Raw genomic sequence first — 14,299 nt, forward strand, 5'->3', positions numbered from 1 at the left:
TATAAAAGTACTTTTAATATACATCATACATTCCGGGGATCCACCCCACCCCCTTTTATAAACAAACAGTTTATTATTTTGTCAGACAACATGTTTTTTGCTTGATATGGTGCACTGGTAATACGCTGGGATTGGTAGTCATAAAATAGTTTATATTCTCCTGAAATCTCTCCAGCTTGTAGTTTTTACATTTGTACATGATTCACACGTTGATACTCCCTCATTACAGCCTCTGGGTATTTCACAACTCAGAGAGCAAAACTTATCATTTGAAACATTTCATTTTTACAAAAACTGAAATTCAAAGTGTACAATCTAATGCTTTCTCTCTTGAGAACTTTCCATTGTTAATGTAAAATGTCAGTTCTGTGTTGATGGCTAATGCTCATTATACATTAAATTACATCATCCAGCGTATGTGCGGCTCCTGCAATGGCCTGTGTTAGGATGGATAAGTGTTTATGAGCCTGATGCCAGTCCTCCTTCAACCCTGTACTCTCAGCCTTCTCCACTGCATCTGCCAGCCCAGGGAAAGTGGGTACACGTGATGACCTTGATGCCCATATTACGTGCCTGTGTGATACCAGACAGTGTTAGAAGTGATCTGGCAGTAAAAGCAAACAGGTGTGACAACAGCTCAAACAAATGGAGGGTGGTTAGGTAAACCCTGAGAAAATCTTCATAAGGGACCAGTCATTAGTACCAGATGTTTTGATAATGGTGCTTCATACCTGAATGCATATTTTTCTGGGAATGCTAACGGGTCAAGGAAAGCCCTGTCCAGCAGCATGAGCTGGTCATTAATTCTGCGTGCCTTCAGCGGCCTGTTGTAAAGACATAAGTTTTAACATTGCATTTAAGCCATTGTGCATGCTGGAGACTTTTGATTTTTATTAATTGGACATATGCTTTCATTGAATAGTTTACCCAAAAATGAAAAATCTGTCATCAGTTTACTCATGCACCCTCATGTCCAGATTGATCACACTGTGAATTTGGTGACAGTGGGGCGAAAATTCTGCTGCTGAAATTGATCTGTTTACCAAAATTTGAATCGCTGCCTCCAGTGGCTGAAGATGGAAATGTTGTTGAACATATGGGCATGTGTGAGCTCCAGTTTCCAGGTAAAATGTCCACACAGTGGTGCCAAAATCGAGATATATTTTTTGTTGTAAACGATGTAATGCTCTCAATGAGAATGCATATTGTATTGACTCTAGCCCCTAACCTAAACCCTAAACCTTACTGCCAGAGGTGTAAAATTTTTATTTTTGAGTGAATATGCAACCTCTAATGCAAATACTTATTGGTTTCCACAGGACCAGAACTTTCTTCTGTGGAACAGACCGAAATTTAAGTCATTATTAACTGAAAATCTTGACATCCGCACTTGCACTCCTTGGCGTGTACACAAGAATTCATAAGAGAAACAGCGATCTTGAATGAACAGTTATTTTGACTCAAAGCTTTTCAAGGAATTGATTGATTTAATTCACAAAACCAGTCTGAATTTGTTAACTTATTTAACTGATCAGGTTCTCGAGTTCAACTCAACGGTTAATTGGAGGGGAAGATTATCAGTGAATAACAACTTTAATTTTGGTCTGTTTTTCACACAAAGCTATCGTTTGGCCTCGGAAGATTTGAATGTACTGCATGAGTCATATGAACCACATTTTTTGATATGTTTATGGTGCTTTTGTGTCCTTTTTAAACCTTGAAAACTTTAGTGCCTGATCATTGCAATTGCATGGAAGAGAGCGACCATCACAGTCTTTCAACTTTTGTGTTCCACAGAACGTCAAGAGGGTGAGTAAACAGTGACAGGCTTACATTGAACTTACGTTTCATTTGCAAGATCTGAATCCCTAATCAAACTGTTCAGCTTCGTTGCTGCTTTACGGAACCGCTCCACAGCATTCTTTAGGGAATCTGGAAACAGTTGAGGCTAATTTACAATGTACAACCATTAAGACCCTGACTTATGTCTCTTACCATTTACTTATTAATCATGCATTTGAATTTGCTATTCAGCAAATTCAATTATGAGCAAGAAAAAGGAAGCATTTCCCTTATTCCAAAGCATATCCAACAGTTTCAAAAAGTTTCTGCAGTCTTGTTATCTCACCCATAGAGATGCCATTAGCCGCAAGTTTGGCTTCAAAGTTATTAACAGCCTCATTGTGGTACTGCTCCAGACTTTCCGCATAGTCACTGCAGTTAAAAGGCAACAGCAAACTGTCTGCCAATCGCACCAGCACATTCCCTGCTGTCCTGGCAACTGCCTGGTGACTTGTGAAACCTGCATAATGGAAAATCATTTGAATTTAAAATTGAACAGACGAGAACAACCATGGAAGGCCTGAAAATAAATGTGCTTTAACATTGAAAGGGGGGTTATACTAGTTTAGCATCAGTTGGGATAGAATAGAACCTAAGCTTTCAGTTCACCTGGATCAATGTATTTAGATGAATAGTCAAAGGTGTCATAAGCTGTGTGGTATGCTGGGTAGATGCGTGCTCTTGTCTTGCTCTGAAAAGTGTGATTGAGAATGAGTTATTATTACTAAACTTTAGAAATAAGACCCTGGGTATTTCTCAAATGTCATGCTGTGCTTGATCGTGACAGAGCTGCCCACATACCCGGTCATAGTAATAAGAAATGTCCATAGAAGTAACTCCAAGGTAGTGCATAAAAGGAGCATAATCACTTCCCGCTCCAGTCAAGTATCCTACACTGCAAATACAAAGAAAAATCTATTAAGAATTCTTCATTTATATTCATGGTACTAATGACCACCTTGTATTAAAATTAGGGCTTTCAATTTAACACATTTATTCAGTACAATTTATTATAAATCAAAAGGTATGATTTAAAAAAAAATCATGCCCACTGACCCATACGTAAATTCTGTAACTAATTTTCCTTCCATCAGAGCTATTCAAGCTTTAAGTATCACCTAATTAAAATACAATGTCAAACCATGAGGTTTGGCTAATCAGTGATTCTAATTAAAGTAGGCTAAATGTATCTGACATTGAAACTTCTATAAGTAAACAATTAAGAATAATTATTCCAGAGAGCCAAAAAGAGCATACTTTGGGATAATCCCATAACTTGGACTGGTCCTGTTGGAATATTTTATCCAGTTGTCATAGACTGATGTGGTGGTTCCAGGTGCCTTTACCTGTAAGCATATGACTCATCAAAGCCTTATGAAATAACATGAAAGTCACATTTCAAGAGGGTGAGTGCCTATAGGGCTCAGTCCTCACCTGTTTGGAGGCTGTAAAAATCACACTCTGTGTTGCTGGGGAACTAGATGCCCTCAGAGTGGCATTGGCTGTGGTGGATACAGAACACAGGACATTTCAGCTGGAATTTAGAAGGACGCATTCAGGACATTTGAGGTTGAAAAATTATAAAGTATTCAAAAATCCAGGCATACCAAACACTGAGATGTCTACGTTGATGTATGCCACAGCGCGTTCACTAAGCTTGCTGAAGTACTCCTTTAAATGGAGAGAATTGGAGCATTTCAAAGCCAGTACATTAAAATCTGTCCTGATCTTATTACACCCTTTAGTAATGGCCCTGATGTCTTTATCAACTAACCTCTGTGTACTCTGCAGATCCAATAAGGCCAAATTCTTCAGCTCCCCAGCTGCCAAAGATAATGGACCGCCGAGGTCGCCATTTCCCTTTCAGATTTACCAGATTTCAGGAATTACCATAATGTTTGAATTTGTCCATCATCCATCACTGTCACTTGCATTTGTATATAGTGAATCACAATACATTTTGTTTGTCTTTTAATTGCTATCCAGCACTCATATAGTTATACCCCTTGACCATTTGGGGTCCAAACAAGGACCTTAAAGGGATAGTTCACTCAAAAATGACAATTATGTTATAATTTATACTAACCCTCATTTTGTTCCAGCCCCATATGATCTCTCTCCCGTGAAACATAAAAGGAGATATTAGGCAGAATGATAGCCTCAGTCACCATTCACTTTAATTGCATCTTTTTTCTATTCAAAAAAGGTGAATGGTGACTGAGAGGCTAACATTCTAACATCTTTTAATTTTTGAGTGAACTATTAATTAAATTTAGGTGACAGCAAATAAATGTAAATAAATTGATGGCACTCAGATAGAACACTATTAATATTCATAAGGGACTAGTTATTAGTACCAGGATGTTTTGATGATGATGCCTCAATAATTCCTAAAACTATATTGTTCTGGGAATGCTAACAGAAACAAGAACAGCCCTGCAGTTACCTTAGATGGAAAAGCATTCCACATGTGAGTGCACCTCAGTTTATCTCTGTGTGTCATGATGTCTCACCTTCCTTCAGCATTTTCCCCAGAACTCTGGTGATCTCCAGCATTACTGCTGTGCCGCTACTGGGATCAATGGCTCCGTGCACCCAGCTGTCCCTGTGGTTGCCATATATCACATACCTGTCTGAACATCACACATACACATTACAGTTTGCAAAAACTAATTACAAGTACAAAGCAATAAAAAGCATTGCATATTTTATACTTGTTGACATAGACAAATAAAACTTACCTGGCTCCACACTGCCTCGAATAACTCCCATAACGTTCGCTGAATTTCTCAGCTCCTCTCTGTTATTAATGTCCAAATGCACATTGCTGACAGATAAAAAAATGTTTTTTTTGTTTTGTTTTTTTTATTATGACCAAATGTTTAACAATAACTCAGTGTGAGATGTTTATATTTGGAAATGTATGCAGACTTTCATACCTGTTGTTGAAGTGAGATGTAGATTTGAACCCTGGCCCGCCAAATTTGTATGTGCAGTTGAATGCTCCTTGCCATTCAACAGGAGCGTCATCACCATCAAGCTCACTGCCACAAACATGTCAGCCAGAATTGTGTATCACTATTCCATAAATATCAATATTTAGCAGCTTCTGCACTTGCGACACTCACCAGATTAGCCTATAGGCATCCTCAAAACCTATTGGCTGAGTTGGAATTGGTGGAATGCCTTTGATGTCTTCCTTTGGAATTCTGTATGTATCCTCTACAAATAAAATAATTTACAGACAACTTTGTTTTTCTTGTATCATAATTCATAATAATAATAATAATAATATAAATCACTAGTTACCCTTTGCAGCTAGGTAAGGTGTTAACATGTCTCCAAAATCAATGTTGTAGGACCCTCGTTCAACGCCAGAGGGTGGGAGATACCAGGAGTGCGGGTAGGTTTCATTTTCATCTGACATCAGACCGTCATTAATGTCATATGGATCTGTGTAGACCAGCACCCCAACAACTCCAAACTTGGCTGCATTGATAGCCTGTTGTATTGACATCACAGAAGGGTAGAAATATTTTATGTATTCAAGGTATTAAACTACTCTATCTTCGTTATCCTTTCTTTATAAATGTTGCGATAGAGTTTGAGAGATTACACAAATGCACTGTAAACCCTAACGTTGTCATTACTTGAAAAATAAAGTTCCCTTGGGACTCAGTACACTTCACATTGCGTTTGCTAAAGCATATGGGGAGTGTCCTTCCACACGACCTAGTTGAAACCTCTCTACAATAATGGCAATATTCTAATATTGGCTATGGTGTTTGAATCCTGCCCTTTTAAGCGCGAAGCTGTTCGCTCTAAAAGCAGGTGCGCAGACACCATTCCTCAAAATTTTCCTCCAAGTTATTCATCTCTCGTCTAGAAGCCCTCTACTACTTCGCCATCGACTACACAAGTCAATGGGCGGGATCTTCATGGCAACAAGAAGACTCTCCGCTCCCCTGCAGTGTTCTAGCGAACATCATTCCACCTCGCCGCTTGATGCTTCGCTGGTGAACGGGCCACTTCAGCATCCTGATTCCCCACAGCGCTTCGCCAGGAGTTGTGTATCCTTATAAGCAATTGTAAATTGTTATATTGTGTGTATATATATATATTAGATATCTCTAAAAGAATCGCTTACATGTTCGTTTCTTTTTAAAGATGTCATTCTGTAAGTGTTCCTTGTGCGAGAGGCACATCCTGCCATCAGATCAGCATGAGAGCTGCATTCACTGTCTGGGCTGCGACCACGCAGAGTCAGTTCTCATGGAGACAGACTGCCTTCACTGTGAGGGCATGAGTCTCATGATGATTCGCTCGCGAATTGCCCTCGTTCTGAGGGACAATTCAGCCTCTTGCGCCCTCCCATCCACTTTTTCTGTGACACTTGAGGGATCACACGAGGAGGCATGGCAGGGCCACGAGGTCGAGCAGGATGAATTTGAGGTGGTCCTCGTGCTGGCACACACCCCACGAGCCCCTCAATCTCCATGTAACATGTTATGCTGATACATTATGTGCGTGGCCTCGTCTCATTCGGCAGTTCTGATGCTGGGGATGATGACAATGTAATGTCTATCACTGCATCAGGTGAGTGGTCAGTGGATGTCGCTACGGCCCCTTCCCCCAGCGAGGAGCGTGTACGCACCACTGACAAGGAGATGCTTTGCATTCTTTTAAGGGTGGTCGAAGAGCTTGATATTGAGTGGTCTCCTCCAGAGGAACCTACACAATCCATTCATCTTTCTAAGCCGTGTCGACTAACGTCCACACTGACTGGAAGAGCATACTCAGTGGCGGGCCAAACTGGTTCAGCACTCCACGCGATGACAGTGCTCCAATCTCTTCAAACAAATGGATGAGCAAGGCTACGTCCAGAGATGTTCAAAGAGCTCCGCACCGCTACAGACTTAGCACTGCGAATTACGAAAGTCACTGCACAGGCCATTAGCAAGTCAATGAGCAACCTGGTGCTTTTGGATCATCACATCTGGCTGACCCTCACGGAAATGTGTGACATGGGAAAAGCTGCTCTATTTGATGCTCCGCTGTCTCCAGCCCGCCTTTTTGGAGGCTCTGTGAATAGAATTGCTGAGTGCTACGTCACAACTCACAGGCTATGAGACAATATATGCCAAAACGGAGCAGTACTTCATCACAACCGGCTCGCTCCCGCTCTGTCTCGGTCCAGCGCCCAGCTAAAAACCCCACACAAGCTGCCTCAGTGCTGCCAAATGTCGCTGCCGAGCCATTGGTAACGCCATGCAAGCCGTGGCCCAAATGAAGACAGCTGCCTCAGTGCAAACCCTGCGCTGAGGGGAAAACCCCCCCGTGCAGCAAAGTGCTCTTGACACAAAATATTGTGCACATGATTATACGATCCAATTTGCATGTCGGCCACCCCGTTTCAAGGGTGTTCCGTCTTCCAGGGTTCCGTCCGAAGATGTGCCGGTGTTACGAGCCGAAATACACAATCTTCTCACAAAGAACGCGATAGAAGTTGTTTCATATTAATTAATAAGCCTGCTGTCCTGCTGCGCGAATGCATGGCAAGTCCTCACGGGCGTGTCGGAGCTGGTGTTTACAGCAATCGAGCACAATCTGTGGTCCGACCATACAATATGCCGAAGTTGCGTGCACAGACTGCAACACACAGTGGGATTTACAGCCGTTATTTACACTTCGGCCCATTCTAGTTCTGAGATGCCTGAATCGCACGCTCGCAACTCGTCCATTCAAAATGTTAACTCAGAAACAGATCTTATCGCACATCCATCCACAGGACTGATTTACATCCATAGAGCTGAAGGATAAGTACTTCATGTACCAATTGCTCCGCGTTACAGGCAGCTTTTAAGATTCACGTTTGAGGGATCTGCATATCAGCTTAAAGTCCTTCATTTCAGTCTGTCTCTGGCTCCCCACATGTTACCAAAATGTATCGATGCGCACTTTCCCCACTGAAAATGAACAGTGTGTGTGTGTTTTGAATCAGCGAATGGTTATTAATAGCCAATCAGATGCACTACTGAGTGAACACAGAGACTTGTTGCTTTGCCATATGGAAAATCTGTTCTAATGTCAACTGGGCAAAAAGCACACTTTTCCCCAGCCAGTAAATCTCCTTTTTAGGAGTTCATGCGTGCGCTGGCCCACGTATGGCCAGAGAATTGCTGGACATGGAAACAGTTCTGTTAATTGTGCCGAAATGGCCCAATCAGTCCTCGTTTCTGGAGATGGTAGAAATACTGGACGGGCCTCCATGGGAAATACCGCTGAAGAAATATCTTCTCTCTAAAACACAAGGCACGGTTTGGCATCCCCAGTCAGAGCTGCGAAGCCTACACGTGTGGCCTTTGAACGAAGCACGCTAAACTTAAGCATTCAGTCATGAACACCATTTTACAAGCCAGAGTGCCATCCACGAGACACCTCTATGCGCTAAAATGGAATGCGTTCACTGATTGGTGTCTTTCACATGACAAAGACCCAGTAAACTGCCCCATACATGAAATTCTCATATTTTTTCAAGAGCGATTAGACGCAGGACTCACTGCATCAATGCTTAAAGTTTATGTGGCGACTATATCTGCGTATCACGCACCTGAAGCCGGCGCCACTGTAGGCGAACATGATTTAATCATAAAGTTCCTTAGAGGAGCAAGATGATTAAATCCACCTCAGCCGGCTACAGTCCCGACTTGGGACCTAACTTTGGTCCTAAAAGCGCTCCCAGGGCCCCCTTCGAGACTTCAGACTCTGTTGATTTGCACGTCTCTCCATTAAGACCGCAATACAGCTGGCTCTGACATCAGTAAAATGGGTCAGTGACTTTCATGCACTATCAATTGCCAGTTCCTGTCTGGAGTTTGGCATCGGTCTTTCAAAGCCACTGTCAAACCCAGAAAAGACTATGTGCCTAAGGTTCTAACCATGCCCTTCAGAATGCAGGTGGTTTACCTTCAAGCCTTCTTCCCTCCTCCATTTAATTTGGATGAGGAACAATCCTTGCATTTGTTATGCCCTGTGCGGGCGCTACATGTATCCGTTGAGTGCACCCGCCAGTTCAGACTGTCTGATCAGCTCTTTGTGTGCTATGGAGGACGCACGAAAGGAATGTCTGTGTCCAAGCAAAGACTTTCTCACTGGATCATTGATGCAATTGCCCTGGCTTACGAGTTCCAGGGTACCCAATTGGTGTTAAAGCACGCTCAACTAGAGGCATGGCCTCCTCATGGGCATGGACGCATGGTGTGTCTTTACAAGACATATGTTTTGCAGCAGGATGGTATTCTTAAAACACATTCGCAAGGTTTTACAACCTAGACAAAACATCTCTCTCTTCGCAAGTCCACTCTATTTAGAACGCTTGCTATTTCGTTTGCCAAACATATACTTATGCCCCTCCTTTTAAGTACAGGCTCCCCATCATTTTACACAACCGCCTGCATTCAGGCCGTTGTAATTTACCATGAAGTCACAAGCACTTTCATTATAAATAAACTCCCTTCCCAATTGGGTTTGTGAAGGGGTTCATTCATATTATATGATTATGGTTCATATACAGGGTTGGGAGATTTACTTTTGAAATGTGTTCCACTACAGATTACAGAATACATGCTGTAAAATGTCATTTGTAACATATTCCGTTAGATTACTCAAGGTCAGTAACATATTCTAAATACTTTGGATTACTTCTTCAGCACTGTAGATTTTTTTCACTTGTTTTGACTATAAAAACTCTGCCAGTACAGTAAGACAAAATACACATTAAAAATACATTCTCTGAAAAACCTAAATATCTTATGCAGTGTTGTTTCTAAAACAAGATCAATCAAACTGATCTTGTTTTAAGGATTTTTAGATATTTTTACAGGAAAACAATACAAAAAATGTTATCAAGAATACGCCGTCCCGCTGGACTGCAGCGTCATGTTTCCTCTCTGGAAGGTTATGTCGTGTAGTGTGGTGTGATGGGATTCTGTTCCCCATATGCATTAGCAAACGCAATGTCAAGTGCACTGAGTCATAAGGGAACGTCTCGGTTACGTACATAACCTCAGTTCCCTGAGATGAAGGAAATGAGATGTTGCGAACTCTGGCCGCACTTCAAGACTCAGAGTTTTTTTGAGGTGCGAGCGATATATACCAGGCGGTGTGTGAAAAAAGTTCGGAGGATCATCAGAGACTCCAGCCACCCGAGCCACGGTCTGCTCTCACTGCTACCATCAGGCAGGAGGTATCGCAGCATCAGGACCCGCACCAGCCAGACTTCATGACAGCTTCTTCCCCCAAGCATTCAGACTTTTGAACTCTTGATCTCTCACGATCAATATACATCAGCACTGCACTTTATTAATCTTATTATCTCACACTGGACTGTCATAAATTATATTCTCTTAACAACTCACTGGCAACTGACTATCAACCGACAGCCTGAATGTCAATACAGTACATTACAACCTACTGTACATTCTATATATACTATTTATACTTTTTTATTGTATAATGTGTATTCTATATTGTGTGTATTGTAAACTGTACATTGTATATTATTATTTGTATATTGTGTTGTGTGTAATTATGTGTATATTAGATTTTAAATTGTGTTGTAAATCTGATGTTTATTGTAAATTGTCTCATCACTGTCATGACTACTATGTTGCTCGGAACTGCACCCAAGAATTTCACACACTATTGCACTTGTGTATATGTTTGTGTGACAATAAAAGTGATTTGATTTGATTTGATTTGATGTGCTCCTTGTCCCGCAGTCAGAAAATTCTTAGGAATGGTGTTTGTGCACCTGCTTTTATAGCGAACAGCTTTGCGCCTAAAAGGGCGGGACTCCAAAACTATAGCCAATATTAGATTATTAGAATATTGGCGTTATTGTAGAGGTTTCAACTAAGTCGTGTGGTTTCAACTAGGACATGTGGAAGGACACTCCCCATATGCATTAGCAAATGCAATGTCTCGTTCCCTTCGTCTCAGGGAACCGAGGTTAAGTACGTAACCGAGACATTGTCTTAATTAAACATTATTTGAAATGTCAAGTTGTGGGTTCATAACTCAAATATCTTATTTCCTTGAACTTATTTTTATTAAAAATCCATAGACTTAATAATTCAAACTATTGAGTACAAAACTGAGGCTATTGGGAATACCTACAATGTCTTGTGCTTGAAATATTTAATTAGGCCTACTTGTTCAAAGGGAATGTATGGGGGCATTTAAATAGTTATTAAAAATTCATAGAAGTTTTAGCTCTTTTGTAGTATTATTTATGTTGTTTTGTTGCAAATAGTTGTTTGTGTGATGCTACATTAGGGTGATCTGTGTCCCCTTAAGTTGGACCCTGTTAACACTATCTCAATTCTCCTTGTGAATGTGCAAATACATGGCATGTATGCGTCTGGAGAAATAAGTTTATTTAATAACTGACCAAGGATCAATATTAATCTAAATTTTTTAAGCTGTATTATTGTATGACCTAAATTTGAGTCCAATCAATTCAATTATTAAGTTGAAACAACATTTGAATAGCAAATCTGAGTTAAAGAAATAGTTCACCCAAAAAATGAAAATTCTCTCATCATTTATTCACCCTCATGCCATCCCAGATGTGTATGACTTTCTTTCTTCTGCAGAACACAAATGATGATTTTTAGAAGAATATTTCAGCTCTGTAGGTCCATACAATGCAAGTGAATGGGTGCCAACATTTTGACACTCCATAAATCACATAAAGGCAGCATAAAAGCAATCCATATGACTCCAGTGGTTAAATTAATATCTTCTGAAGTGATATTATAGGTGTGGGTGAGAAACAGATCAATATTTATGTCCATTTTTGCTAGAAATTCTTATCCCTGCCCAGTAGTATGCATGAAGAATGTGAATCACCAAAAACACAAGAAGAAGAATGTGAAAGTGGATGTTAAAGTGGAGGTTGACTGAGCAGGGAGGAGAATTTACAGTAAAAAAGGACTTAAATATTGATCTGTTTCTCACCCACACCTGTCATCTCGCTTCTGGAGACTTTGATTTAACCACTGGAGTCTTATGGATTACTTTTATGCTGACTTGTGTAATTTTGGGAGCTTCAAAATTTTGGCACCCATTCACTTGCATTGTATGGGCCAAAAGAGCAGAGAAATTCTTCTAAACATTTTTATTTGTGTTCTGCAGAAGAAAGAAAGTCATTCACATCTAGGATGGCATAAGGGTGAGTAAACTATGAGAGAATTTTCATTTTTGGGTGAACTATTCCTTTAAGTCTACTTGCATCTAGTTACCTTAACTTAAATAGCTGTTCATTCTATATGATCACCAAGTTAAGTGAACTTAATTGCACAAGTTTTGAAGATGCCATTACTCAATTCAACTGAGGGAACAAGTTCACTCAATCAACTGAGTAGAGTCAACTTATTAGGGGTTTCTGTGTGATCTCCGAAAATAAAGCCACATAGTTTTCTTACTTTTCCAGATCTTCCTTCTCCTCCGTATCTGGTGATGGCAATGGTTCCCTTCAAATCCACTGTTCTGTTTAACAGCTCGTAGTCACTCATTTTACCTTGGTTTGCATACACAAGTTTTCCCTGCATATAAAACATGGATGAGTCAATATACATGAGCATTTTGAATAAACTGTTGAATATTAGTTCATTAAAGACTACAGACACATTCAGGCATAAATATGACCTTCATACTGACTAAAGTTACATAATCTTGTAAGCTTGAGAAAAAGATCAGCTATAACACTATTCTCTTTTGTTTAAAGAGTCAAGAGAAGGTTATCTTCTTTTCTATACAAGAAAGACATCTGTCATGAGATAACTTTATTGTAGTGTCTTGTGATGTGATAGCCCCAAAGGTCATCACACAGTCTGTTGCTTTTACAATCAAGTGCAATAAAGATTGTTTTTTTGATAAATCTGATAAGTGAAAAGGAAAATTAAAGGTTGACACTACCAGTTAAATGGATTATTATGTCTTAACTATTCTTAGGAGAATAACATGTAAGCATTCTTGAACTATGAAGTGTATTAAAGTGGTGAAGGATGAGCACCTTGACGTTTCCAGCAGGGGAATAAGCTGCGTAAGGTTGCACCACCTCTGGGTCCTCCTGATCTGGGTAGTATGCTTTCTCTCTCTCACGTACCATAAACAAAACTGCGTTGGATGGATCAACTAAAATATTTTAACACAAATAGTGCACATTGAGCAGAGTCTTTCATTCTTACTTTTCTTATACTTAATTTAATGTATTTGGGGTAGCATATTATTTTATCACATTCAGTTTGTTAAAAACTATCAGTATTGAACAGCAAAATTGTAATACAAACTTAAAGTCCAAATAGCTGTATTGACAACAACTTAGAACTAAAAGATTATGCATTGCATTCGTATCCTATCTTACCAACAGAGACTTTGTTGGGGTTAGTTTTGTTCGGGAATGACAGATACACCTTATAGTCCTCCCTCCATGCGCTGTCCAAGCCTGTCTTTGGGTCCTGCCATCTCTTCAGCATAAACTCCACTGTTGCCTCATCTCCAGGGCTGGTGGCCATGTGGGGAACCTTGGTCAGCTCCCTTTGGATAAAAGAGGCAATAAATTAAGAATTAAAGAAAGTTAAGAAATTCTCAGTTCTACTGGAACAATCAACCCTGATGTAACCAGGTACCATATACCAAGTGAAATGTCCACTCTTAGAATGGTGTTTCTGCTATCCAACTTTATTTCAACCAGTTACTGTATGCAGGACTGACCATTTAATCAATTTCGTCAACAATTTGCTATCAACAATCTCAACTTATTTTTAGAATTACGTATTCATGTGCCTCAGAATGAATACTTCACCTTAGGTTTTCTTGAATTTGAATATTGTCCAATTCTGCAAGAAATCTTTCAACGATACTTTCATCCACATCACGAGATGCATCCTGGACCCACGCTGGCGCAGAATTGCCCTTGTCAATGGCAAAGTGTCCTAACAAAATCCCTATAGTAAGAACCGCTGCTCCTGCGAGGAGACCCAACAACACCTCCTTAAGCATAGTTGTATTTCAGAGGCCTGAATGCACCTTTCACAAGGGCTCTTAGTCACAATTGAGGATCTGAATGTGTCAACCTGGAACCAGTTCTATTCACCTCTAATATAGCCCGTGAGGAGAGTGGTGGGCAGGAAATTGTGAAATAAATGTTATGACCATAGTATCAAGATTATTGGGATTGAAGTAAATGTTTTGTGATAGGGTCAAAATTCATACTGCTCATTCAAAATTACTATTACTGATAAGGAAGATTTAACTAGGCCATAAAGTTTACTCATTGATTTGAACTGTCATGTGGACATTATCTCCCTTCACACACACACTGTAGCTGTAAAAATACATGGACAACATTCACACATCCATGTGAATGCACAATTTATAAATGTGACTGAGT

General features: G+C 40.2%; 1 protein-coding gene across 1 annotated transcript; it reads right to left on the reverse strand.

The window, feature by feature from the left end:
• Window positions 1–209: 209 nt before the first annotated feature.
• Window positions 210–13,908, reverse strand: naaladl1 (N-acetylated alpha-linked acidic dipeptidase like 1). The gene is made up of 19 exons (XM_051683829.1): window positions 13,712–13,908; window positions 13,271–13,443; window positions 12,920–13,041; window positions 12,330–12,449; window positions 5,152–5,344; window positions 4,971–5,064; window positions 4,782–4,886; window positions 4,584–4,669; window positions 4,356–4,475; window positions 3,617–3,702; window positions 3,450–3,513; window positions 3,277–3,344; window positions 3,100–3,188; window positions 2,644–2,737; window positions 2,452–2,533; window positions 2,129–2,302; window positions 1,845–1,932; window positions 732–824; window positions 210–573 (listed from the first exon to the last, which is right to left on the reverse strand). The coding sequence occupies exons 1-19, from the start codon at window positions 13,906–13,908 to the stop codon at window positions 396–398; spliced, it is 2,226 nt and encodes a 741-aa protein (XP_051539789.1). The 3' UTR covers window positions 210–395.
• Window positions 13,909–14,299: the final 391 nt, after the last annotated feature.

Source organism: Myxocyprinus asiaticus, chromosome 4, assembly GCF_019703515.2.
Source record: "Myxocyprinus asiaticus isolate MX2 ecotype Aquarium Trade chromosome 4, UBuf_Myxa_2, whole genome shotgun sequence".
In the NCBI taxonomy this organism is placed as follows: domain Eukaryota; kingdom Metazoa; phylum Chordata; class Actinopteri; order Cypriniformes; family Catostomidae; genus Myxocyprinus; species Myxocyprinus asiaticus.

Excerpts from the sequence above, each read along its gene's own strand:
- naaladl1 (XM_051683829.1), bottom strand. The coding sequence starts at position 13,908 with ATGCTTAAGGAGGTGTTGTTGGGTCTCCTCGCAGGAGCAGCGGTTCTT. Across the intron at positions 13,042-13,270 it reads CCCCAACAAAGTCTCTGTTG|TTGATCCATCCAACGCAGTT; the intron begins GTAAGATAGGAT and ends AAAATATTTTAG. Across the intron at positions 574-731 it reads CCAGAAAAATATGCATTCAG|GCACGTAATATGGGCATCAA; the intron begins GTATGAAGCACC and ends GGTATCACACAG.